Source organism: Zalophus californianus, chromosome 10 (genome assembly GCF_009762305.2).
Source record: "Zalophus californianus isolate mZalCal1 chromosome 10, mZalCal1.pri.v2, whole genome shotgun sequence".
NCBI classification, from domain to species: domain Eukaryota; kingdom Metazoa; phylum Chordata; class Mammalia; order Carnivora; family Otariidae; genus Zalophus; species Zalophus californianus.
The window spans coordinates 62586717-62611176 of NC_045604.1; the positions used below are offsets into that span (position 1 = coordinate 62586717).

At 38.4% G+C, this 24460-nt stretch overlaps 1 protein-coding gene across 11 annotated transcripts in view; it reads right to left on the minus strand.

Annotated features, from left to right (window-relative positions):
- The window catches only part of CEP170 (centrosomal protein 170), a 137315-nt gene that overhangs the window by 24607 nt on the left and 88248 nt on the right, over positions 1 to 24460 (minus strand). For 7 of the 11 annotated variants that reach the window (XR_003522945.1, XM_027610398.2, XM_027610392.2 and 4 more), the window contains 5 exons: positions 23249 to 23412; positions 22769 to 23062; positions 11721 to 11870; positions 9135 to 9258; positions 3887 to 5719 (listed from right to left, as the gene is read on the minus strand). Coding sequence is in view for 10 of the 11 variants with exons in the window: in XM_027610398.2 (XP_027466199.1) it covers positions 3887 to 5719; positions 9135 to 9258; positions 11721 to 11870; positions 22769 to 23062; positions 23249 to 23412 (2565 nt within the window). In the remaining variant the exon portion in view is untranslated. The remainder of the gene's footprint in view (positions 1 to 3886; positions 5720 to 9134; positions 9259 to 11720; positions 11871 to 22768; positions 23063 to 23248; positions 23413 to 24460) is intronic. The other 4 variants (XM_027610397.2, XM_027610396.1, XM_027610394.2 and 1 more) reach the window with 2 other exon arrangements.

The window sequence follows — 24460 nt, forward strand, 5'->3', positions numbered from 1 at the left end:
AGAAATTTTACTTCTTCCTCTTGAATTTTATTCTGTTCAGGTAAAACCCTGCATAGAATTAAATTTAATTTTATAGCATTAGGCTTATTTGATATATTATTGGTACTAGTAAGACATTTCAGATAAATCATTAAATTGAAAATTTATGTCAAAGGTATTTGAAATCCCAATCCCTAGGGAGGTTTTCTTGGTTGGTGAGGTGCTAGACAGCAGATATAGTAAAATCAAAGTTCTAAGATCAGCTTAATTAATTTTATAGCTAACCTGAAAATTATTTGTTACATTAATTATAAAACTTGTTTTAGTTATAAAATTATGCAACACTCCTTCTTATGGGAGTAATAAACTATTCACTATGAAGACATACTGTCAAGAATTGAAAAAGGAAGAGTTACTAGGATTATTTATTTGTGAATGCTCTGGCTTCTTTTACTGCTAACCAAAACTTTGTTGGCCTTAAAACACATCCACATCTATAGATGTAACAAACACATTTCAGGAAACAAACACTACATTTCACACTTTATATCAGAATATTTTGGTGGGAAACAAAACAACAAACATATTTTACATGTGTATCTATAAGCAGGTAGCAATAAGATCATTTGGGGGAAAAGATCCCTGGCGATGTTCTGTATTGATCTTTGACCTGGAGGAAGAAATAACTGAAGCCATGCATGCCCAATACCTAATTCCTACCATCTATAAAATTTGAGGTTTAGAATAAAAAGGAGAAAGCAAACAGCCTAAAAAAAATTCTAAGGATGTTAACGTTTTTTTTTTTTTAAATGTGCATCTAAAACATAATGAAAACCAATTGCTTTATTTTGATAATTCAGCACACTTGGTTTTAAATGTATCTTATCAAAGTAAATCTGGATATTTTAACATAACTTGATATTGAAGAATCACTGAAGGAAAGTGGGGGGGTGGAGTGGGGACTAAACCTTCCTAAAAGCATATTACATCAGAATGAAAGAAGCATAAAAGAACTTTTAATGCTTCTAAGTCAGAGATTCCATTCTTCTATTTTTATCATACACATTTCTTTGAAAAGCTTTTTTTAGACATGGCCTAAATTATGAAATTTGAAACATTACAGAATTATTTTCACATATGCCAATCTGGACATATCACAGGCTCTAGGTTCAGAGATCTCCTGTAAAGTTTACCGTTTGTACAGCAACCCTGACCAGTATGGTTTTACATTCTTTTAAATCATATATATTTTTTTAAGATTTTATTTATTTATTTTGAGAGAGAGGGAGCACAGGGGAAAGGGGCTGAGGTAGAAGGAGAAGCAGACTACCCGCTGAGAAGGAAGTCTGACCCGGGGCCCAGGATCATGACCTGAGCCGAAGGCAGACGCTCAACTGACTAAGCCACCCAGGCGCCCCTTAAATCATAATTCAAAAGCTAAATCTAAGAATTTTTATTTGCTTTTTCCATTCAAGGTATTATAATTATCTTAAGTAGAAATATCACAGCATCAAAGACACCCCAATTAGCAACTAGATCAAAAAGGTGTCTGTTTTTCTTTTTTTTTTTTTATTACCTACCCATATAACTACTTTAGTACATTACCACTGACTACGAGATCCTAGCCATTATCCTTCTAGATGGTATAGAATACTATAAACGGGTATCTTGAGAGAATCTGAACATACAATCCTGGATCATGATATGGCTTCATGAATTTAGTAAAACATGAGAATTACATAGATTATAGTGGACAATATACCGAATATATTGTATTTTGGCCTTGTATACACTCCTGAGAGAATCCAGTAAATTCCAGCCATCCTCTAGAAGCCTGCAAGCAAGTAGATACAGACTGTTTCCGAGAGCCAGACCGGATATGGCAGAAGCAGCAAGAGGCTGGGAATGAAAAGGCCTTGGGGCTTCTCATCCTGTCCCTGCCACGGCTATGTGACCAGGGCGGGTCACTGAATCTCTTGGCCCGAGTTACCTAAACAGAATGACCCTTCCAGCTTTTCAATTCTATGGTTCTAATTATTTAATATGCCGCGAGTAAGTATGAAGAAGGCCCATATCACGTGCCTCAATTTACCCTGGAGAATAATTCAAGGTACTTTTTGGATAAAGAAAACTGCATGTTTATCAAGTTCTGTATTCAAAGCAGAAAACACAATTTATCTTTAAAGACATAACGTAGCATCTCATAGCGGTTTCTTAGACTTGCTTAAGTAGTCCTATTTGGCTTGCTGCTCACAGAAGCCCTTCGTGTTCAACCCCGAGGAATAAGACCAGCTCACTCATGTGTTCCGGGCCAGACGACTGGTACAGAAGGAACCGTCCCATGCTACTTGGTGACATACGCTTGCGTTACAGCTTACGGTGAGACAGGAGAAAACTGTAACATTTCTGCGTACTGAAGCGGAGGTGAGGTGATCGAACACGCCACGTGGCAGAAGAAACTCTATCACAGTACACACCAGAGAATGTAGCACAAAGGAAATGTGAACTGAAGAGGTAGAGCCATAAGAAGGACAGAAAACCAACACTGGGTAAACATCAACCAACAGAGAGCAGTGAGTTCTAAAACGCTTGCGGTAACTGCATGAACCAGCACTGAAAGCTTCGAGTGCAGAAGCAGGGAGGGTGGCGGCATGAGGGAAAATGCCAGCTCTTCTTCCGGAGTTAGGATTCTAGGTCACCTATGTCCCGCCTACATGCACTCCCACCATGGATCTGCCCGTCACCACCACAGCCCCTGAGCCGGAGAGAGGGAGATGTGAGCGTGGCAGTGAGGGCAGAGAAGGGGAATACAGAGTGAAAACAGAACACGAGGAGCACCGTTAGGCTTGGGGCCCATGGCTACACTGTGGCAGACATCGAACTCGGAACACCAGATTGCGTACCAACCGTCCCTCACTCTTCCCTCGAGCCTTCGCACGTGCTCAGATGCTCGTGCTGGTAAGAGAGGCTAAATCTCTGAGCAGCTGTTTCCCCCCACTGGCCTCTGCAGCCCCACCCAGGAGTGAGGCTGATTATGAAGTAAGGGTTGACGCTCACAGGTACACACAGAAATGTGGGTGAGGACTCTGGTCACACACGTACTCTCCCTGGCTATAGCTGTGAGTATGAAGTACACCAGCACAGAGTATCCCAGGAGCCGTTAGATTCTGGAGTGGGTAAGTAACCTTTGGAAGTACACTCAATGACAGCTAATGACTAGAGTTAAGGGACAGAAGAGCGTTTATGAGATGCACTCGTGACCAGTTACATTTCTGTAGCCGGTTAGACCCATATGTGCTTAGGGATTATCACGAATCCACTTCTTCCGCTGAAGTATATTAAGAATTAGTTTTCACCTGCCCCAACTGTAAACAGATTGAACTTTAAAAAGCATATGAGACATTTCTACATAAATGGGAAAGGCAAGGGTAAAACAGCAATTATTTCACTTAGCTCTCAAGGAATAATAAAGGGTATCCTGCTCTTCTTCAGATTAAGGGCCTTGAATTATGTGAGGATATTTAAAAATCAAACACATGCTTTTAGCAGTACAATGTTAATTCCTATTATTTAATCCAGGTATTATTCATCTAATTTAACACATGAATCCAGACACTAACATTCTGAAATAGGTTCTAATTTTGAAATCACTACTTTACCCCAGAGCATTCATTGGAAGTGTGTGTAACTTCTGAATTTTCCATTTACTAATGAGCTAACTAAAATAATTTTTATAGGAGAAAATACCCTCTTATAGCATAACCTTTCTGCTGAACCTCTTATAGCATAACCTTTCTGCCGAATATTTTTAGAAGTCACACTAGACATCTAATTTCTTTTAAAAAGGAGTCCCAAAACATGAAAGAAATATTATGCTAATATTGTAAAAAGTCTGGACCCAATTTACCTGAAGGAGAGCCATGTGCTGAGCTCATACTTTTGACCTTGGAGTCTGACAGTCGAGAGATACTATTAGCTCTAATTCTAGGAGAAAATTTGTCTGAAGGTACTAATCTGGCTCCACTTCGAATGATGGCTTCTGCAGTCCGCGAAGAGGCACTACTTCTAGAGATTGTTGCCTCAGAGTCACTGCGAGCTGACAAGGAGCCGAGCCTTGTTCGACGAGGCTGAGCCAGTAAATCAATCCTAGAGATGTTACGCCTCCCTGTGGGCGGCTTTGACGTGGAACTGGTTGTGGACACTTCAGAAGCAACGGATGCTTTGTCAGCATCAGCCAGTTCGCTGTCGGACACTTCACCAAGTCGTGCTCTGCGCAAGAGGGAAGTCCTGGTAGGCCGTGGCCTGGGAAGAGTCGTTGATTTACTGGAAAATCCAGGTGCTACGGGAGAAGTCTTAGATTTAGTTACTTTACTTCCTTCCAGTTTGGAATGTGCATGCTCATCAGTTGAGGTAAGTGGAGTCCTGGCATGAGATTTACAAGAGTAAGTTTCCTGATCTGATGACATAATGTCAGAGATGGCAGAATGAGGTACACTGGAGGTCTGGTCATCGTCTGTTAAATCCACTGAAGGTTGTCTTATTCTTCCACTGGACTGTACAAATTTGCGACCATCCGCTCTTGAGCCTACATCTGAGGAACGACTTTTTGTTTTCTTCTCAATTTTCTCCCTAGCACCTGAAGATGATGATTTTGTAACATCTTTAGAAGGAGAACTCGTGGAACACCTATCTTTATAGAGACTCGTGAAACTCTTTCGCTTTTGGGTTGACTTTCTTTCAGTCTCTCCCGTGACCAGACTGATTGTACTCGCTGTGTCCACATCAGATTCTGGGGAGATAGAGTTGTCTCTATTATAACTGGGAGTATCTGGGCCTTCATCAGTTTTATTATCTTCACGCAGCTTGGCTTCTAGAAAAGCCATTACCGCTTCTGTGTCCTTTAGAATAAGGGTGGTGTCCATACTAGAATCAGTATCCACAGAGTCACTTCTTTCTCGTATTCTGCTGGCAGCTGTCAAAGCCAGAGAAGGCGGTGTAGACGAAGTCTGCTTATTTATATGGGGAATAAGTTCTATGGGTATGTTGGGGCTAGGTTTTTCTATGGTGAAGCTTCCTTGCCGAACCAAGGACTTGGAGGATTCCTTCTTATCGCTGCCCTTTGAAGTCTGACCTTTGAGAACGTCCTCAGCTTTTCTTCGCTTGCCCTCGTTTTGTGTCACCCTTTCTCCTTTGCTTGTAGAGTGGCCTGGAATTTTTTCTTGAGGCTGTGACTCTTGTTTGAAAGATTCCTCCCAGCACCTATCTATCTGACCTGAAACATTCTTAGAACCTAACAACTTGGTAGGTGTCCACTGTGCCTGCTCCTTTTGTTCTTGTTGCTGAATTTTAGCTAATGTCTGCTTTACCAAAGAAGCTTCCTTTTCAGTTTCACTTTTGTCCTTTCCAGAAGAGCTGCCCAAGTGAAGCAGGGTTTTATTATCTCCGCCAGGTTTCGCGGCCTCGCCGTTCACTGCCCTGCTCATCTTATTCAAGGCTCTGTCGGCATCCTGTTTATCTTTCTGGTATACCTGTGCGGGTGCTTCTTTTTCCTGAAGTTCTGTGTCTTGTTTTTCTCCGATCTCTGACCTCTGTGTTATACCCTTGGCTCTGGAGCTCTCAAGGGACTTTTCTTCATTTGGAAGCTGGGGGAGGGTGCGTCGCCTTCTCTCTCCCTGACTAGCCAAGGAAGTTGCTGACCCAGTACTTCTCACTGAAATGCCAGACTCACTGATATCTGCATCTATAAAATAAAACCACAAAGACCTGTATGAGACCAAAAAAGTACAAACAAAAAGAATATCGTATTATATTAGATTTTGCAATGTAAGTTAAGGAATGGCTTAGTATATAAGAAAACTTTGAATAACACACCAGTATTGTGACATAATAGTTTCAAAAGCAAGTACAACGCCACGATGTACAAATAGGCAGATTACTAATAGGGGGAATCAAGAAAGGCAGTTTTAGGAGATGAAAATTAGGGTCATCTGTTCTTAACCCTCCATCTATTGCTTTTTCTTTCAATGTATTTTATGGCAGGGAAGGTCACTGTGTTCATTCTTGCTTCTCTAAGGTCCATGAAATTTTGCTCAAGAAAATGTTTTGCAGAACTGCACAGAGAATGCCTAATAAACACTTTCAATTACATAGTACAGAAGAATATTTCTAGGGGCGCCTAGGTTGCTCAGTGGGTTAAGCATCTGACTTTTGATCTCAGCTCAGGTCTTGATCTCAGGGTCATGAGTTCAAGCTCCATGCTGAACTTAAAAAAAGAAAAAAAAGAATAATACATCTAGTTTTTAATGAGCATTGTTACCTATCTGAAAGAATGACAAGTTTGGATTTCCTAAGTAAAACAGAAAATGCAAAACTTTAGAAGGCTTTCTAAAAAAAATTTAACACTGATGAAAAGAACTTAAAGAAAATTTTTATTTTTTTTTATTTTTTTTATTTTTAAGATTTTTTAAATTTATTTATTTGAGAGAGAGAATGAGAGCCAGAGAGCACGAGAGGGAAGAGGGTCAGAGGGAGAAGCAGACTCCCTGCTGAGCAGGGAGCCCGATGTGGGACTCGATCCTGGGACTCCAGGATCATGACCTGAGCCGAAGGCAGTTACTTAACCAACTGAGCCACCCAGGCGCCCTTAAAGAAAATTTTTAAAGATTTTATTTATTTATTAGAGAGAGAGAGAGACAAAAAGAGAGCATGAGTGGGGGGAGGGGCAGAGGGACAAGCAGCCTCCCCGGTGAGCGCAGAGTCCAAGGTGGGGCTCCATCCCAGGACCCTGAGATCATGACCTGAGTCAAAATCAAGAGTCAGACGTTTAACCGACTGAGCCACCCAGGCACCCCAAGAAATTTAAAAAATTTTAAGTGTGAAACAAGAGAACAGGACTTACCATACTTTTACAAACTGAGGGATTTTTAAATTATGGTCTTTTGGTATATTAACGGCTCATATAGAAACACATGATCACTTTCTCTTTTCACAATTAAGTAGAAGACAATGAGAAAATATATACTTTGATGTTTCCATGTGAGAGAATTTGAGAATACCTGAGGATTTTCCTCACTGCAACACATGGAGTGCATTTTGAGAAAAGGGACACATCCATTTAGGGAAAAAAAAGTTAACATATAAAGCATTCTCATCTCTGGGTGATAAGTGGAGCAAGATACCAAGACATAGTTTCTGTGGGTCTTTTCTCCCTTTATAATTCTGAAAGTTGAACATTTAAATTTCACAGCAATATAAAGTTTACGATGCAGGAAAAGAGCTACTAAACTTCCTGATTCAACTTTAGCGATTAGTCCTGGCATGGTATTGTATCTCATCTCTGTAGTGCTACCAGGAGCACTACTACATAGCACGACTACTCGCTATTTTATCTTTCTGTATTTTTCTAGCATTTCTCACACTGTCCTGCTCCTAACATGCATGCAATGAATGTTTAACAAGAATATTTTAGGATTTAAGTCGATTCATAATTTAGAAGATGATGAAACACGTTGAAACGAGGTAACGAAGGGTCGTGGTTTGTTATATTTTTAACAAGGTAGAATTTTGCTTTCTACAACTAAACTGACTAATTTCATAATGGATTCTTGTTAAGTTTACCTAGCCTCTTTGACCCCTCTATTTGGGTTCTTTGTTTTCCAACTGGTGACCAGTTTATGTTAAATCAATCTGCAAATCATTCAGTCTTTTCCAAAGATTTTTGGTAATACTATCGATTACTTCTAATTTCTATAGTAAATCAGTGATATAGCTTTTCTAGTATGTTGCTATGTACCTTGCTCAAATGCTTGCTGAGTAATGTTTACAAAATTCCTAAACCATATTTTTGGGGTGCCATAAGCCAGAGACAAAATAAATTTCCATTTCCATTTTCAACAATAACAAAATTTAGAATACACATAAAAATCCACATGCAAATTCTCCTTGAGGGTTTTATTTCTCATTAAGAATGTAATTAACTGAACATAATCAAAATCATTAGAGACATAAAATTTCATTTTTTTTTTAAAGAAACTTTTTCAGTTCACAGAAATATTAGAAGGCAATAAAAATCACACTACACAGGGCGCCTGGGTGGCTCAGGTCATGATCCCAGGGTCCTGGGATCAAGTCCCGCTTCGGGCTCCCTGCTCCTTGGGAGCCTGCTTCTCCCTCTGCCTCTCTCTCTCTGTCTCTCATGAATAAAAAAAAAAAAAAAAAAAAAAAATCTTAAAAAAAAAAATCACACTACACAGACTTGCAAAAGATATTAAGTAAATTAAGTGTGTAATAGTTCTTTTTTATTGAATTGTATTGAATGCTTTTTAAATGCACAAAGTAGCATTAAAATATTTATTAATGATATTAATGAATGTTATAATTTGGAACTATTGTTAGTCTTATTTTAAAATTTTCATTTTTATATATATGTCATATACATAAATTTGTATATATGTTATGTGTTTCCCCTACAAATTATCTCCTATCTTCAGTTAGGTTATATTTTAATGATATCTGCATTATTAGTGCAAATAAAATCATATATATCTAGTATAAGCATGAGAATATGTGACTATGTTTATTTAGATTTAATTTACTTCTCACTATACAGATTTAGTTTGTTTTTAAAAAAAAACTGTGGAAAGAGCCGAGATGCCCTTCAACAGATGAATGGATAAAGAAGATGTGGTCCATATATACAATGGAATATTACTCAGCCATCAGAAAGGATGAATACCCAACTTTCACATCAACATGGATGGGACTGGAGGAGATTATGCTAAGTGAAATGAGTCAAGCAGAGAAAGTCCATTATCATATGGTTTCACTTATTTGTGGAACATAAGGAATAACATGGAGGACATTAGGAGAAGGAAGGGAAAAATGAAGGGGGAGAGATGAACCATGAGAGACTATGGACTCTGAGAAACAAACAGGGTTTTAGAGAGGAGGGGGGTGGGGGGATGGGTTAGCCGGGTGATGGGTATTAAGGAGGGCACGTACTGCAAGGAGCACTGGGTGTTATACGAAAACAATGGCTCGTGGATCACCACATCAAAAACTAATGGTGTATTGTATGGTAACTAACATAACAATAAAATTAAAAAAAAAAACTGATGTATGATTCACAAAAAAGAAAGAGAGAGAGAGAAAAATACCATTCTCTAAAGGAACAGGGACAGACAATTCCATTATCCTTTCTTCTTGATCATGTCTTGTATGATTTGCAGCCAAACTAGCCCATTGTGAAACCCAGCGTTTGTTTCCAGATGATGTGCCTTCCTAAAGGAGAAAAAGAAGGGAGTGAAATCAGTCTATTTAGTCAGAGAGTTCTATGTAGTCACGTTATCCTGTCATCCGAAGCCATATTTAAACCTCACATTGCCATATTATCATTAATTAAATTTCCTCATATATAGAATGAAGATTCTCTAGGTACCCCTTTTAACTACATCTTATTATTACTGTAAATGCAGTATAATTTTCTCTACTTATTAAATACTAATGATGGCACTAAGATAAACACTTAGAGCTTAAATTTCCTGTGGCTGAACAAACGTGGGTCTATTACCGCAGCCTTATGGCTAACCAGTGGAGCTGGCTCTACTTCATTCTCTGGAACAGGAGTCTAAAGCTTCTCTAGCCCTCTAGGTGCTTCTAGGAATCAGACTGGTTCCAGAGTCCCAAGAAGTACTCCATCTGCCACATCATGTCTTTAGGGATTTCAAAAACTAACCCACAGCTTAAGACTTCTTTTATAACACTTTACTGTTTCCAGAAGAAGCCAGAGATCACTTAACCTTTAAAAATTTTTCTATAACTAGTCTGAATCTAGACCTGTGCACATCTAGATCTGGCCTTAAGGCGAGTGCTCTTTGAATCATTATAGTCAAGTGTGAAATGGAATTTAATTCATGATATGGTTCCACAGACTTACGGACACATACTGGTAATTTTTAACACCAGGGCAATTTGGCATTTAATATGGATGATCTAGGGAATATAGAAAAAAATTGTGTTCCCTCATGAAAAATCTAAGTCAAGGCTTAATTTTGAGACTGGAATGACAACTAAAGTTTGGAAGGTTATTTAACCAAAATTGTATTATGAAAACAATACCTTAAGTATCAGATTTATTGTACTAAGGATGATAGGCTAAAAACTGATGAAGTATTTCATACACACTACATATATGATTTCAAGAATAGGTTAAAATAATAAGTATACATAGTGACATAAATACAATGAAGCCTAAGGATTCCTCCAAAGCCTGCTGAATCCTTGAATTCCCTTTCAAGATTCTGTGCTAACTGCCCACAGTTCTCAGCATGAAGAAGTACCAGGGCTGCTCACACCCTCACTGATAGTAGAACTATTCCTGGAAGAGTTTCTCGTGGCTTGTTTAGGTGATTCCCATATTGGGGCTATATATAAAGTCCACTTGAAATGGGTTGAAGGGATAAAGAAGGAAAGAAGGAGCCTTACAAAGTTCATGTTCATCAGAATTGTTGCTAGAGCAATTAGAATACCAAAACACTGCCTCAGATAAGTATCACTTGCTTTCAATAAGGAAATTAAGCATCTTATGAAACAGAAACTAGAATTAAAATTCTCTAAGATTAAGGAAGAAAAAACAACACTAAAATACATACTTGCTTTCAGGAAAAAGCAGACCATTAAGGAACATTTTAACATAAATAAAAAAACAGGTGGATTTACCTATTGAAATATTTTATTTATATCCCATACAAATATCAACATTTTATTTATTATTGTTTTATTTATATTTTAAGTTACCTCATTTCCTGAGAGGTAGTAGTAAGGCCTCTTACGGTTCAAATTCTGGTAGTAGTAAGGCCTCTTACGGTTCAAAACGTACTAGGCTTTTCGACTGTGTCAACTTAATTTCTCTATATTTCAGTTTCCTTATTCATAAAATGGCACAAGAAAGGTCCTATTGGATGTAAGCTCTTATTGTATGAATAAATTATAATCAATTAATACTTCTCAGTTATACACATCTTTCACATTTCGCTTTGACATAACAATGTGGAATGACATTCTAGTATCATTCCCAATATGGGAATAACTATTTGTTGAGGGCATAAATCTCAGGCTGTTACTCTGCTGAGTGCTTCAGACTTCACTAACTCCCTGTAAATAGGCTTTATCAACAATCCCGTTTGTAGATGAGAAAACTGCAGCTAAAAGGGGAAGTGTCCAACACAAAGGCGCTCTGTTAAACGTGGCCGCTCAGGGATTTGCACTCAGGTCTTCCCGGCTCTACTGTACCAGACTGACTCCCTAACTTTGTTGGCCAAGCCATCCGTGATTAACTTCATGTTAATCCGAATCACATCCGGGACTGCACCGTACCCGCACTTATTGAGGTATGCAAGTTCTATCTGTCTGGCATGATATTCAGACCTGTCCATGCTAAATACATGCCCTCCTAGGAAGTTTAAACAGTCAGCATGTAGCCCATCAGCTGCTTTCTGAAATTAACATTGTCCCTTCACTAATGAACATAGTAACATAATTTAAAAGAACGTAACAACAAAAACTGAAACAGAATTACTGCAAAATTGCTTTAGGCTTTTATTAGAAACTAATTTGTGAGAATTTAGTTTTTAGAAGAACTTCCCAGGTGGATATATCAATTACTTAAAATAATATAATTACAAAAATGATAAAAATTTACATTTTGTGTGTGTAAAAGTTACATATGAGGAAGGGATGTATACCTCTGAGTTGTGAAATCCAGGTGTACTCAGCGGCTTTCTTTCTTCCATTACTACTGCAGCAGAGCTGAGAGCCCAATCTTTTATCAGATCTTTATGCTTTTCATTGATAATAGGCCTATTATAATCCTGATTGTCATCTACTCCAAATACCTAGGAGGAGAAATTATTTTATAAATGAAAAGTCTGAGCACCAGATTACTAGGGATAGTATCAGTAACTTCAGAGGCAAGTAAAAATACTCTGAATTAATTTCGATGGGTAATTCACTAGTGAAGGAAACATGTTTAAGGACAGGGTAACATCCAACTGAAGCAAGAGTTGGAAAGAAAAACGGGGCTGTGGCAGCTTACTTCATAGTAAATGAGACTATCCTTTTTAATATTTAGCCAAGTACTGTTTGATAATAAAATAAATATCCAGGACATTACATCTGATTTGTTAAAAGATGTTAATAATTTTAACTATTATAATAATGCAGAGTTAGGAAAGAATACTACTTCAGCTTGTTTCCAGCTTGTCTCTTTGCTCTATTATTTTTGAGAATCATGCTGCAAGGTTATAAGCATACAGCTGATTTCACTGGCATACAGCTGATTTCACTGGTTCCTTCCCTAACAAATGTGTAACATTTACATGCATGAATTTAAATTATACTTGGAATTTTCTAAGGTCCCAAATATCAGATTTTGTTGTATGATCTCTGTATGGAGTACAGCATGATCTTCAAATTTTATTTGCCTAAAAATTCATCGAAAGGCCTTTAAAAGGCAGATCCTGGGTCTCCCCCAACAGACCAGCATTTTCAATAAGCAAGTCGACGATGGTTAACACTTGTGGAATATTTAAACACAGAGAACAATAATCATGTGCTCAATCAAGGGCAGGATCTGAGTCTTACTGATTTCCTGGCACATAACAGGCTGGAGAATGGGGTAACCTAACAGACTAGAAAAAGGTTATAACTACGTAAACTTTAACATTCCATTTTACTAATAAGTTTCTTTGTTCCTGATGCTTATTATTTATAGATTTTATTTGTGGCTCTAATTACTACAATAAAGAAAAATATTGTGTTTGAATTGGTACTTTGTAGAAAGGATCTTTAGAACATAATCAAAGGGCCTTCTTTGGTATACAACGGAAAAGATACCTTAAGGTAAACTATTTTCTAGAAAGCTTTTTAACAATCATACAGTATACCTGATAAATTCTGAAGCCCACATTTAATAAAGGAGACATCAGATTTTCAAATTTTTAACTTTTAAAACTTGGAAATTTTACCACTAGGTGGCCTTATTACTTAATATTTTATTCAAATATAACTACAGTTTTCAAGAATTGTGATTTAATATCTGTTGAACCACTCAATATTTGAATTATCTCTGCTTTAAAAGTAAATTGTATATTGCTAATTTTAAATCAAATATGGATTTTAATAACACATGGAAGCACAGTTTACAGAAGGGAAAAAACAGCCCTGTTTCATTTTGTTAAACACAGAATTGGTAAGTTTAACAACAACAGTAAAAAAATGCTGTGTATACCGTTCCATGGGTTCTGCCTCCAGTCCCACTTGTAAAAGAGCACAAATCAGAGCTACTCGAGTTACTTGTGACTGTCTTAAAATAAAAACTTAAAATTATTTCTAACTTAAGTCACTGACCTCCAAATTTACTGGAATCCTTATTTTTATAATCACGGAGTGAAAATCTAACTCCAGTTTGCAAGTAAAATAAAAGCACGCACATGTGAGTACTTGCATGTGCTATTTGGCATGTTAATAAACGATCTCAGGTGATTTTCTGATTTGGTAGTATTTACTTCTACTTCATACTCAAAATGCACTTCCAAAACTTGTTTTCCTCAAACATTTAAGCACCACCAGTTTGAAGTAAAACATAATAAATCTCTCCCAATCACTGACACTACTTTGACATGATAACAAAATACATGCAGACAAAGAAGCGATGCTTCCAGGGAAGAGAAGCTGAAATTGTACAGAAAGAATACTCAGGGGGCGCCTGGGGGGCTCAGTCGTTGGGCGTCTGCCTTCGGCTCAGGTCATGATCCCAGGGTCCTGGGATCAAGCCCCGCATCGGCCTCCCTGCTCGGCGGGAAGCCTGCTTCTCCCTCTCCCACTCCCCCTGCTTGTGGTCCCTCTCTCGCTGTGTCTCTGTCAAATAAATAAATAAAATCTTAAAAAGAAAAAAAAAAAAGAACACTCAGGGGACTTTTACAGATTCCTTGTAAAGCACCAGAGACAGCTACGTATATACCTGTCAAGAGTAGTTAAATCATCACCTGTTTCCCAAACAAGTGACAGGGCCTGAAGCACAACTGTGGGGGGAAAGAAGTCTCCAAAGTTCCTACCTATATTTTTTTGAGTGCTTTGAAAAATTAATGACAGCAATGACTACCCAGCTTGAAATCCCTATCCTCTTTGTGTCTTGCTACAAAAACATCCACTTGTGAGAACTTTCATGTGAAAACAAAGAGGACGTAAACATCTTATACTGTGTCCGTGTGCTTTAAAGCTATCAGAGTTTTCACATTTCAAAAAGCACATATAATCTGACATATGATCCAATAGTTGGACAAGACTTGAGACCTAAGTTTGCTAGATCTTGCCATATTTTCATTGTAGGCTTTGTCCCTAGGTGATTTCTTCCACATCCGAGGCATCCCTCCATCCACAGGCAGCTGCTCACTTATCATCTCTCCTCATAGACGGCTCAAAGATATTTCAAATGCAATGTATGTCAACCCGGGCTTATGCTTCTCTTCCCTTTCCTGGGCTCAGGGACAGCCCCCAACTTGATATAGTACAAAATCAGGTTCTCTCATTCAGCTAGGGACTTTTTTTTAGGCTAAAAGTCTAGACTGAGGAAGGGAGAGAGATCAGATACCTGTCTAATTATTATGCTTCCTCTCTAATAGAGGCCACCCCCCATCCCAAGTTTGTCAGTCAGTTTCTAATTCTTCCAGGTGGGAACAAAAGAAAGGAGGAGGGGATGGGAATAGAAAATTTCCTTTTGAACTTGCACTATCTGAGCTCTTTGGGCCTGGCAAATGCTTAAAGATAACTCATTCATCTTAGGGGTGGAGAATGTTCATGCCTCTAGGTCCCTTGATTGAGGCAGATGCATCTCTATTTTGGGCAGTGACCCATGACTCCCTCCTGTGGCCTCCAGGTTTAGGGTAAGAAGACAGCACTTCCCTCACCATCCTACTCCAAGAATTATGGAACATGTCCTCTCTCTTTTCCTCTGGATGTGTGCATATGCTATTTGGCATCTCACTTTGGGATTTCACATCTGTATCTCAGCGGCTACTCTAAACAATTTTAACAACCTGTTCCTGAGGTACGGTACTTACTACTTTTGCAGGCTACTGGGCTAGCCACCAGAGGTGCTTCAAAAATATGTGTAACTTAGTCCTTGTTCTCGGAAGGCTGAGGTCTAATACAGGAGGCTTATAAAGAAAAGAGAATGTCACCTGAACCATGCAGGGGCACTCTGTAGTTAAAACAACATTTCTTTAAGACCCAGACTATATTTTTAGATTTTAGTTTTAAATTTAAAGAAATGAAATACTCTCCAGATGATAAAGGTCTAGTACGTGCAGTACAAACCAAGGCTTTGAAAAGTATGACCTTGGTTTTTTCACCAGTGTATTATCATCATTGTCACTGTTGTTTATTAATTCAACAGTAATCTAACTTTCCATAGAAATGAGAAACATAATGGTAGGTTAAACATAAAGCTTTTGTGGGCTTATTTTAAATTAGCTGAAGAACAGTACTGAAGAACTGAAGAACAGTATTGCATTCGTATATCAATCAGATCGAAGTGTCCAAGTAAATGTGCACTCAAGTTTCAACCTCAGATGACTGGAACAACTCTTTCCTCAATGAGCAAGGACCGCCTGGGTAGAGAGAGCAGGGTCTCTACCAGTTCAAGCCAACAGCAAAGGTTCCCATGGCCTATGAAAATCACTTGACGCATACTTTAAGAACTATGCAGAATCCTAGCTTCTAACATCAGGGAACAAAATCAGGAAGACTTAATAGAGGAGAATTTCTTTAAACATATAATTTTCCATAAAAAATCTAATTTCATTTTTAAAAAGAAAAATCCCTTAAAAGTCAGTGGAATAGGTGGTTCTAAGAATTTAACACTGTGATTTTTATAACATTTGTAATCAACTTTTAAAATTTAAAATTCAGATAAAACTATTAGAAAAAAGAATGGGGTTAAGAGAGACATTTTATAATTTATCATGGTATGTACATATATGTACACGCATGTTCACAGCAACATTAGTTACAAAAGCCAAAAGATGGAAAGCGCCCAAATGTCCATCAGCAGATGAACAGATAAATAAAATGTGGTTTATCTGACACACAATGGTGTACTAGTCATAAAAAGGAATGAAGTACTGACAAATTCTACATCATGGATGAACCCTGAAAATAGGCTACGTGAAAGCAGCTGGTCACAAGAGGCCACACAGTGTATGATTCCATTTATGTGAAAAGCCCAGAAGCAGCAAATCCATAGGCACGGGAAGTAGATTAGTGGTTGCCATGGGCTGGGAGAAATGGAGCGGGGAGGGTATCTCTTTTTGGGGTGAAGAAAATGCCGTGGAATTAGAGCTGATGGTTGCACAATGTGAATGTACTAAAAGCCAATACACTTTAAACGGCTAAAATGGTGAATGTCCTGTGAATGACATCACCCCAATTTTTTAAAAAAAGGCACCATCTAGTTTGATCTTCTCCCTTTTTACTTCTGCCTATGTAAAAACATGCTCAGATCTCTGCCCTCTCCCTGAACCTACCCTGTGGTCCTTGATTCTTCCCACTCCTGAGGAGTATTATACCCATGCCTCTTCTCTTTCCAGCACTGCTTAGCATTCTTTTTCTATTAGCTCCTCCTTTTCTATCTTTGAATTATGCTCAGGTCTAATCTCACGCATCTACAGTTAAAATGTCCAATTTCTCGCCTCTTTATGGCTCATTTCCTTGACATGCATTCCCTCCTTTCATGCCTAAAATCTGGGTGCTCATCAATGACCATCGTACCTTTTCCTTGATAAGCAGATTTTTAAGTGCTAAGCTGTTAGCTGGGTATTGCTAGAAACTCAAAGGCACATCTGGTCTTCTGCTAGTTGAGGCAATTCCCCTGAAACTTATATGTGTATTTCTTCTGATATAACCTCTACTCTTTTGCAGCCTTCATACTGACAAAGTGAAGCTTGTAACACATACAAGGTTTTAAACTATGCATTTTATCAAGTTATGTTAGGATCAAGATACAAACTAGTTTCAGCAAATAAAAAATATAGGAAAACTTGTTTGTGGAGGCCTGGCTGAATCTGACCAATCTATAAATTCATTAATTAAATTAGCTAATCTATAGCTAACCACACACAGATACTGACAAAAATCAAAGAGCATGTCACAAAGTCTTCTTTCTCATTATTCATTAAAAAGAGACTGTCTACTACATGCCAGGCACTGTTCTAAGCACAAGAAATACAGAAGTGATCAAGACAAGTAAGGTCATTCTAGAAAGAACCGGCAGAAAGTAAACTAGCTAGAGGCAAGTTCTATAAGGGAAATAAGACATGGTAATGTGACAGAGAGAAAGAAGAGGTGAAGAGCAGGTCTACTTGAGACAGGAAGGGGGGAGAGAAAGCCTCTGAGAGTGAACAAAGAGAAGGAAGGAGCAAGGCATGCGAAAACACAAGGAAGAGCTTATGCGCTGAGGGCATGGTAGTTGGCAAGTCCTATAAGCAGGAAAATAAATAAGATTTCATATAATAACACAGGAAAGAAAGGGGGGAGCCTAGTAAATGTTATTAAGCTTCTGACTGAAGAGAGGTGAGGGTTCGGATGTGAAGCTTTGAGGACGAGCAGAGCAGGAGAGGTTTCCTGTACCTGAGACGTGCTAAGAGCAGCTGAGAAGGGGAGAGGAGCAGGAATCAGAGTGACCAAAAGTCAATCCTCCTGATAAAGATTTTTCTTTAAAAAATTGCTTAGTGAAGAGAGGGCAAGAAAGATTAGTAGAAGAGGAAGAAAAATGAAGCCCTCAGAATTCGCCAGCTAGGAACTGCTATTTGCTTTGGCCCATTAACTCAGATTGTTTCTGGACTGGCAAGAAGTTGAAGAAAATGTTAAGTCCAAATGAAAATGCTGCCCATTATCAAGGTCCCCTCTCACTGCTCGAGGCTCTTCGTTGATCTCCTACTCTGTAGTTCCCACACAAATCTGATTCTGTAGCCGAGTGGACACGGAACATGCTGCCGTTCTGTGTTCTGTCTGGCACTAGCACCTAGATTTTGACTCTGGTTTATCAGGGTTCCCCTGGCTCCGACTTGGATCTAATCTAAACTCTTGCTGTGAACTTCCAAACTGCTTACAGCTGGATCCAAGTTCTCAGCACTGGCTTTCTTCCTTCTGTGTTTCCAGTCTTGTTAGAGCTTTCCTGGTTCTGGATTCCTCCCCTACCACCCGTTGCCTGTAGAGGAGCACAGGTAGATACAAGGCCCGTGAGAGAAGGGAATATACTCCTAAGAGGCATTTGGGAGGGACATATGTTGGCATGGACATGTGGACAGGAATCCAAACTCAGAGCAGGGAAAGTATCTGGCAGAATTGGTCTATGGAATGACATTTATGGAAAATACTTTTTTCAAGATAGAGCCTCAAGCCCTCTACAATGACCAAATTTTTTTGTTACATTAATATTTAACTTTCTGTTCTCACTACAAGTTTTTCTCCCTTAGCCTGGAAGGCTAGGAAATAGCCCTGATTCAAGTCCCCCCCTTCCCTCAGCGGTGTCTGTTTTGATGGAGGAGTGGGAAGAATAAGCCGGCACTATGATGGGTTCTCTAGATACCACAGGAGGCCAAAGGAGGGAGGGCTGGGGAGGCTATTACTACTATGGAAGACAGTTACCTTTAATCCAAGCAGTCAGCAGCACTTTCTTATCATAGCACAGCTCCATGTCAGCTTAGACATAAAACTCAAGAGGTCTTTATAAATAACAAGCATTTGTGTTAATGCCATATAAGAAGTGAATCTGGGGACAATGCATAAAATAAGGCTACCTACTGACAAACACACAGCACAAAAACATGAGCCAAATGCTGTAATCCCATAACTTGGGGTCTGGTGAGGGGGCATTTCAGTACCCTTTCACTACAACCAGCAGAGAAAAACAAAGATATGGTATTTCAGCTTGATAATTTTTTTAGAGAGATCCTATTTTATGTGCATGCAACTTTTCCCAAGAAGCAAATACCTGTTCTAATTATCTTCTTTAGGCCCAGGAGTACAATGTTATTTTGGGGAAAAACTGAAAAGGCATCCAGTGCTGTATCATGTGATACTGTGGCTTACTCACTTCCTTTTGATTCTGTTTTGATTCCAACATGCTATTTTCTCTTGGTTTCCTCTATCTCCTCTGTGTGATTCTTTTCAGCCTCCTTTGCCCACTCTTTGTCCACCATTGTCCATGTTGCTAAGAACTTCCACTCTTTGTCTCCTCTCCCTCTACACATTCTTTCTAAGTAATCTCATCTATTATTTTGCATTGAGCTACTCTCTATTATTTCCCAAATGAGGATGTTAGCCCAGATCTCTCACCCAAGACCCAGATATTTCTATACCTTTCTATCCAGCCGACTACTGGACACATCGGCAGCTCCTTAATTGCCTTCTCTGCTTCTGGCCTGTCCAATTTTCAATCCATTCTTCACACTTCTGACAGTGATTAGATGTCACTGCCCTATTTAAAAGTTGTAAGGGATTCCCACCAGCATTAAAAACTCTAGAGTCCTTCGTATGATACACAAGGGCCTTCCATATGTAGTCAGATCTCATCTCTCTAAAATAACTGTGGTCCTCTGAACAAGCCCTCCATACTCCCATGCTCCATATCTGAAACAGGTGGCTCCATATTTCTGGAAAACCCTACTTTACCACCCCTGTTACAGGATTGATTCCACCTGCTTAAGAATGAGCTCAGCTGACAATTAAATTCAGTATTTACTGAGGACATATAAAATACCAGGCCCTAGGTTCCCACAGTTACGGAATTTACATTCGTGTGTGTGCACGCGTGTGCATGTTTTGGGGGAGTGGGGCAGTGAATAAACAAATAGGAAACTATCTTCTCTTGGGAACTACTGACCCTTTCTCCGATAGCTTATGTCTATCAAAGCATTCATCATACTATCTGTAATTCATATGTTTTTACTTGTGTATTTCCATTCCTCTGCAGACTCATGTCCTGAGGGGAAGAACTGTCTTTTCAATTTGAATCTCTCTCTTCTATCACAAAGGGTGGCATACAGTTGATACTGAATAAAGGTTGCTAAGTGAATAAATCAATGAAACAAGCCAGCTCTCAAATGATGGGGTAAAAAAGGAAAGAGACCACACACAAGTTTTCAGGGCCAAACAACAATTAAATTTAGATGGAAAGGAGCCAAAGGCCCCAACTTCTGTCCACACACCTAACTCATCCAAGCAATTTGAAAGGACACTAGTATTGCTCCTACCCTCCCAGAGTGCTGCTTATGCCTTGATTCTGGCTAGTCTCAGTCTGTTTTCTCTGTGCCCACAGTTACCTCATCTCCTTCAGACACTGGACTCCTGCTTCCCTGTTTTTTTCCCAGAGCCTGATTTTAGCCTGAACTTGGCTTCTGGCTTTAACCACAACTAGTAGAGTCTCAGTTCTTTTTCTCTGTATTCACAAGATAATGCAGTGACTCTTTCCTATAGTTATGGGCAGCTTTGTTTTCTGGTTTACAAAAAGTAGGAATAACTCTGAATTAGCCACTCATTCACACACTGCCATTACTCCCCTAAACGAATCCTGCTTTAAAATCTTAGTTTTCTCTATCCAGGGTGGTACTGTATAATTTGCCATTGAAAAAAAGCTACTTATGATAATTACAGACAGCAGGTAGGCCCCAGGTTTTGGGGTCCCCCTCTCTATCCAGCAGTTTCCTGAGTCTCGTGTGTAACAGTGACTTCTTTCTTGGCTTTCTGCTGTTCTGGATGGGCCTCTCCCTTGCACTGTCACTTCCCCTTGGGCTTCAGATCTGACTCAGGCTGAAAGAACTTTCCAGGATTTATCAGTACCTTGTGCAGAGACCCACATGTGGAGACTCCTAGTAAGGGTCCTAACACCGCTAACATTTTTAGAAGTCTTATTACAAAACAAGCATTGTGATACGCATTTTATTTTTTATAAGGCCTGGTGAACTTTCTTCCATTTTAGAGAAAAAAGAAAGAGAGGTTTAAAGATGTTAGTTTACTCAAGGGCAAGGGCACCCATCTAGTGCATGCAAAGTTTATACTTAATCCCAGATCTGTCTGCCTTCAAGTGCTGATGTTCTTCAATCCCGTAACAGAATCCCTCAGTGTAAAATAACCTCATGGAGAAAACACCGATCACTATGAATACAATATCCATAAATCAAGCAAAGGCATAATAGGATAAAATTAATATTAATCTGAATTTTAAAACTTCTTACTATTCTCCTTTTCAAAACCTATTTTTATTTTGTATTTTACAGTATTTTCGATAGCAATATTCTTGTTCTCAGTAACCAAAGGGAAAATTTGGAACTTTAAAATAACCTGAAGGAAATATTATCAATTCCCAATGATGAAAATAATTCAGAATCACCAAGAGTCATTTTCTGTGCTAAAACTGTTGTCTTTAGACTTCTTTTAATATAATCAGGAAACTCACTTTATTCATCTGTTTCTTACTTGCTTTATTTTTCTTATTAACAACTGTCATAACATTGCTCACACAGCATCTATTTCGTAGGGTAATGGAAGTTTGACGTTGTATGCTCCAACAGTAAAGAATTTTGAGCATGTGCTCAATATAAATGCATGTTTTGAAATTGTATACATATGCCAATATAATAATAGATTGCATACACAGGAGAACATACCCCAAAATGGAAATAAAAGCTAAAAATTTAAAAGTAAACATAAATCCTAATAATTTTCCCAGATCCCAAAGGTTTATTTTGTTTCCCTCCTGAAAGCCCTGCCTGTAAGCTCATCATCTAAACTAGGGCACCTCAAACGTTAAGATACATACGAATCACGTGGAGATTTAGCTTTTAAAGCAGATTCTGATTCAGTGTATTTAGATCAGGGCTGATATTTTTTGATATTTCTAATAAGCTCCTAAGTTGATGCTAATGCTGTTCACACTCTGAGTAACAAGAACTTAAACAAGAGGTTGTTGTTTAGCCAAACTTAAGCTGCTGTTTTCTAGGGGGTAAAATAAACAGCTGATTCTAAAGTCAACTTTCCATTACTATGGGCAAAATTGATAAAAACTGCTTTTAAAACCATTCAACAATCATTATACGCATTAACCAATAACATCAAAGAACAAATCTAAAATGTAAATCATCATCATGGCTGGGCATACACTTAAAGTGGCTGAATTCGAGTATCATAATGAAACTGATTCTGTTTTCATATACTTCTTTTCTATCTCCAAAGGCAGCAGTGAACAGAAAGGAAAGAAAATAAGGACAAAGAACAAAATTGACTAAAACATAAACACTTTCATCTGTTTGTGACATGAAATTAGTAAGCAGGAAACCTGTGGTTAACTATTATCAGCTGACATTTATGTTTATGTCAGAGGCACAGCAGCCTGGCTTTGTTTTATAGTTTTTATATAAATGCAAAGTGAGGACGGTCACAAAAGTACATGGTTTTAAAATCCTATCTTAAACTTATACAACTTTAAAAGGTCCAAAGAGCTTAAATGTATCGGACTTTACATACATAAGAAACTCAGGCAAAAGTTCAGAATATAAGCAGAATAAAATCGGAAGGCACTTTGGTGTTATTGTTAATCTTGTAGTCCCCTCACAAAATCCTAACATTCCAGTACCACTGACTGCATGAGAACACTTCATGCTGACTCTCCAATAATTTCCAACAGTCAAATACACCAAAAGAAAACTTCCACCATCCCCAAATTTCAGTTATTTACCTTGTCAATCATTTTTCTTGCTTCCACTTCCTCACTGTTGGGATTCTCTAACTCAATGGTATAAGTACCCTTGTCACTTTGGTCATCATCATTATCCTTTTCAGAAGTGGCAGAAGTAGGTTGATTTTTTAACATTTTATCCATCTCCTGGCTTGGTTTGTGCCCAAGACTCCCTGAACTTCTTAACAATGCAGTCTGTAGGAAGGGAATGGACACCGATGGCTCCTCGGATTTCTGTTTTAACAATTTCCCATGTGGAACACCATGCCCCCCTCTGTGATGCGCAGAGCTAGTCTGTAAAGACAAAGAAACCACTTTGGCATCTGCTGTTGGAGATTTTGTTTTTTCAAGTTTTGTATGTGGTGTTGAATAAGTAGTTTCCTGACACAAGATTCCCGCACTCTGAGTAAAAGAATATGACCTTCTTTTTCTGGGATTGTCTTCATCAAAGAATGCAATCATAAAAGCAGTTTGACTTACAACGGCTTGGTCTTGAAGCTTTTCAGTAGCCTGGGCCTTCTGGAGCTTTTTCTGTTCGGAATGGTGGCGCCTTAAGTGTTCCTCAAGAGCTGCACGTTTGCTGCAGCGCCTGTGAGCCCCAGCATTTTCTGAATCGCTTTGTGTACCATCGTCATGTTTATTTCCTGGACACAAAAAAGAAACCACATAATAGAGAAGGAAAAAAATCCCATGTAGAAAATTAGACGCATATACAAAAGTGCTATTTGTTTTTTGCCCCCTCCCCCTTTTCAAGCTAAGTCATATGTTCTTTTCAGTAACAGGCTCTGCAAACTTCCCTCAATTGCAATGCTCACATTCAAATTATATCAACCAACAATGAGGGCCTTTATAAACAATTGAATGGGATTGCTTTTCTTTCTCCAAATTTTAACTTTATAATGATTCATCAATGCCTTAACAGATAAGCAATGTTGTATCATCTGTGATAGTCTGTACTTATAACAGTAATAAATATTAATCCTGCCTCCAAACCTTATACTTTAAGCAATCAAAAATCTGCTTCAGCATGAGAGGCAAAGAGAAAAAAGGGTGATCCCAGAGGCACTTATCACAACACAGTAAAAGAGAATACAAATGCCATAAAAATGTGATGAATTTTAACTTTCAACAATGTTCAATACTTCTAAAAGTACAGCATACTTTCAATTAAAGTATGCAAAATGTTAACAGGAAGATACAAATCTGTAGTTTCCACCAATTAACTACACACTTTTTTACAAGTGTCTTTCTAGCTGTGGGAATTTTTGCAAACTTAACAATTGTGCTCTAAACTCTGGTGGCTTCAAAAGTTAAATAAAGCATGCTAAAGGCCTATCACAAAAAAGCATAGTCTATGAAATCCTATATAAATGTAACCACCTTCTGGGCAAATGGCAGAGTGCTAAATATAACCAGCTAAAAATCTGTCTTCTCTATAAAGCATGTAGAGTCAAGTTAGAATACATCTGAATTTTGAAACATCAGATTCCTAACAGAGGTTTTCTGTTACCCTTAGTTCTACTAGGAATTCGATGCAAAACTTTATGGAAATTATTTTTCAATGATTTAGAATTCTCAGTATTTAAATAAATACATTAGAAGAAATAATCAAATGATAATTTTATTATTACAGCATACATTTACTGAAAAGTGAAGAATTACTCTACACATGTTTTAGACTGAATCACAAAT